This window comes from Nicotiana tabacum, chromosome 8 (assembly GCF_000715075.1).
Source record: "Nicotiana tabacum cultivar K326 chromosome 8, ASM71507v2, whole genome shotgun sequence".
In the NCBI taxonomy this organism is placed as follows: Eukaryota; Viridiplantae; Streptophyta; class Magnoliopsida; order Solanales; family Solanaceae; genus Nicotiana; species Nicotiana tabacum.
The window spans coordinates 189,504,381-189,507,712 of NC_134087.1; the positions used below are offsets into that span (position 1 = coordinate 189,504,381).

Here is a 3,332-nt window from a genome sequence, read left to right on the forward strand (position 1 = left end):
CAAAATTTTATTAATAGAGGAAGTTTTGATTGGAATTTCATAGAAGAAGAAGAAGACACACCACATACAAGATATATGCAAATCATGTACAAAAAGACATATTTGTATAAAATTTGTTATTTAAGATCGATAATGTTAGTAGTTGTTTTTAACTAGGTAAAAATGATGTATGAAAGTTGTAGAAAAGTTATAAGTAGGTTGTATACTATATAACTAGTTGTATAAAATCTATTTTCGGTTTATATATTGTTGTAGATGTATCACATTTGAATATTCCATCATTCAACTTGACTGGTTTAGGTGTTGTCTATCGTCAGTGTCTCTATTGCTTTGGTTTGGCACTAATTTCTAGTTCAAGCTATTAAAATAGTTTTATAAGATTTGGTTCTCAATTAAGTGTTGAACTATTTTACGTTACTGTAGTTTGACATTATTGGAATTGTTATACTACAGTTAAGACACTATTGGAAAGAGGAGAGGAAAGAAAAAGAAAAAAAAGTGTAAATGAATCTCATAATTTAAGGTACTAATAGTGGATGAGGCCACAGAGAATAGGAAAAGAGGAGTGGGGAGAAAAAAAGAAAAGGTTGTAACTGAATTCCTTAATTTAAGACACTAATAATAAATTATATATAAATTGCAATCAATTCTTATTTAGGGCAGATGATATATAAACTTAGGACAATTTTGATAAATAAATTCCAAATACTTTTTAGGAACAAAAAAAAATGGAGTATTATCACTTTTAATCCACATCAGAAACTATTTACATTTGGTAGTCAAAAAAGTATATAAAATTTATATATAAAATGTAAAATGTATATATATAAAAAAATATACAAATTTTATCTATTTTTTCGGCTGTTATATTTACGGCTATACAATGCCATTTTTTTTTAAAAAAATCTCCTTTCTCAACGAACAGATTATTCAGCCAATGATGTCGCGTGGGCCCAACAAACACTCCAACCATTAGTTGCTGGTTCAGGCTGGAGAAACTCAAAAATAGCCAGATTTACAACTGGTCGTTCAAAAATAGCCCAGTTTCAACAGTAATCGAAATTTAGCCACTTTTCATGTAAAGATAAATCTGAGCGAAAATACTGTTCAAAATCCGGAAAATACGCCAGTATATTATGCTGGAGTTCCAGCATAAGTATACTTGAACTCCAACATATTATACTGGAGTTCCAGGATAAGTATGCTGGAACTCCAGCATAATATGATGGAGTTCCAGCATAAGTACACTAGAACTCCAGCATAATATACTGGAGTTCCAGCAAGTATACCGGTCCAGCATAATATACTGGAGTTTGGAGCACCGGTGCTCCAGTCTCCAGTATATTATACTGGAGCCAGCAAAGTTTACCTGTCCAGCATAATATGTTGGAGTTCATACACAAGTGCACCGAACTCCAGTATATTATGCTGGACCGGTCTCTGTTGCAGTAAAATAGTGGCTATTTTTTATTGACTTAGTAAACGCTAACTATTTTTGAATGAACAGGCCGAAAATTGGTTATACCGTTCTAACTATTTTTGAATGAACAGGCCGAAAATTGGTTATACCGTTCTATTTTTACGGTTCGGGCACATTTCAAGTGGCCCACAGCCATTTAAACTAGGCCCAAATGAATCCACGTCAGCAAATCAGATTCTTCTTCAAAACTCATTCTGCCACGGCATTCCACCCAAACCAAAAAATATCCTGTTGGAACCAAAGGAAACAGCTCTCAGTTAGTCAATTTCTGTATTCTTTTATCGAGATTACATTAATACCCTTCACCCTAATTAAAGTACAGTGGTAATTGTGTGATTTAATTCAAAATTGAGGTTGTTTCAGCTCCCCCTACAAGTTGGTTCCTCTTTTTCTCACATTCACTGCTCTCGATTTTCTCATTTTTCAAACAGATTAGTACTTCGAAAATTCTTGCCCTATAATTCCTTCTCGATTTTCTCTCAGTACGAACTTCTTTTTCCGGTTAGAGAAGTTTCTAGAAACTGTTAACGATGAAAAATTGTGAGCTTTGCAATGGATTAGCCAGGATTTACTGCGAATCGGACAAGGCGAATTTGTGTTGGGATTGTGATGCAAAGGTACACTCGGTGAATTTTCTGGTAGCGAGGCACTCGAGGTCGTTGTTGTGCCACGTGTGCCAATTGCCGACGGCTTGGTCGGCCGCCGGAGCGAAGGTTGGCCGGACAGTCTCTGTGTGTGAACGGTGTGTGAACGATGAAAGAAGCGGTGGAGAAGGTGAAGATGAGGAGATTGATTTGGAGGATATTCAGGTTGTTCCGTGGTCATCGACTCCTCCTCCTCCGCCGGCTAGTTCATCGAGCAGCGATGAGTCGTTGAATAGCCATAAATATTCTTCTTTGAAGCGAATGCGCGAAGATGATGTATGTACATTAATTTTAACTCTTGCTTTAAATTAAAAAAAATTAAATTAATTTATTTTAAAATTAAATATTATCATATTTTGGAAGAGACCAAAAAATGTAGTGATATAAATTAGAAAGAGGATGTAATTTCCTTTTTGTTTCTTATAATTTTATGGCATTAAATCATGATTAATTGGTCCTTTTTATTGTAATAGGATGATAGTGGAACTTCAACATCTCATCGGGAAGTTGGTAAATTGCCGCAGCCGGAGGAGCGTGACGGCGATCAAGCGGCGTCCTCCTCCTCAACGAGGATGAGAAAGCCTTCGAAGATCCAGAAAACTGAAGGGAGCTTGACGGGTCGGGTTGAAACTACTGGATATTCGAGGATGATGGAACTAATCGGTGTGAGAAGAGACCCAGTGTAATAATCGCCGTAGACTCAACGAGGATACTGTAGGCGTTTATCTGGAATAATCAGAGGCTTCATAACCGTTCGATTGACCACTGATTTGACGCTTCTGTTTGGCTTACACCACCACGTCATTTCTACTTTTTCTTTACTTGTAAATACAGAAAGTCATTTCTACTTTTACTTACCTAGAACTTGTAGTCGGTGAATTTCTTATCATATGATTAGGATAAGATTTGATTTATTCTACTACTAAATCTTTAGACGGTTTGACAAATGAGGTGTACTTGTTACTTTGTGTAGTTTAATTTGGATAATGTTAAGGAATACTTGGCTCAATTAGTTGCCCTCCTTTTCCATGTATTTTCAAGAAAATTTCAAGGTTTCTAAAAAGAATTTTAGGATAATAATCTTTATAATGGATCAGAACGAGCAGTTTCTTTTGTTTACTAAGGGATCGTTCCGTACGCAGGATAAAGATAATAATGTTGGAATAAAGTTTGGAATTAACTTTATTTTATGCTGGTTTGGATATTAG

The 3,332-nt window shown here is 35.4% G+C and overlaps 1 protein-coding gene across 1 annotated transcript; it reads left to right on the forward strand.

Annotated features, from left to right (window-relative positions):
• The first annotated feature begins 1,873 nt into the window (after positions 1–1,873).
• On the forward strand, positions 1,874–3,002 carry LOC107767469 (uncharacterized). Its single transcript, XM_016586479.2, has 2 exons — positions 1,874–2,400; positions 2,598–3,002. Exons 1-2 carry the CDS (start codon positions 2,011–2,013, stop codon positions 2,808–2,810), a joined length of 603 nt encoding a protein of 200 aa, XP_016441965.1. The 5' UTR covers positions 1,874–2,010; the 3' UTR covers positions 2,811–3,002.
• Positions 3,003–3,332: the final 330 nt, after the last annotated feature.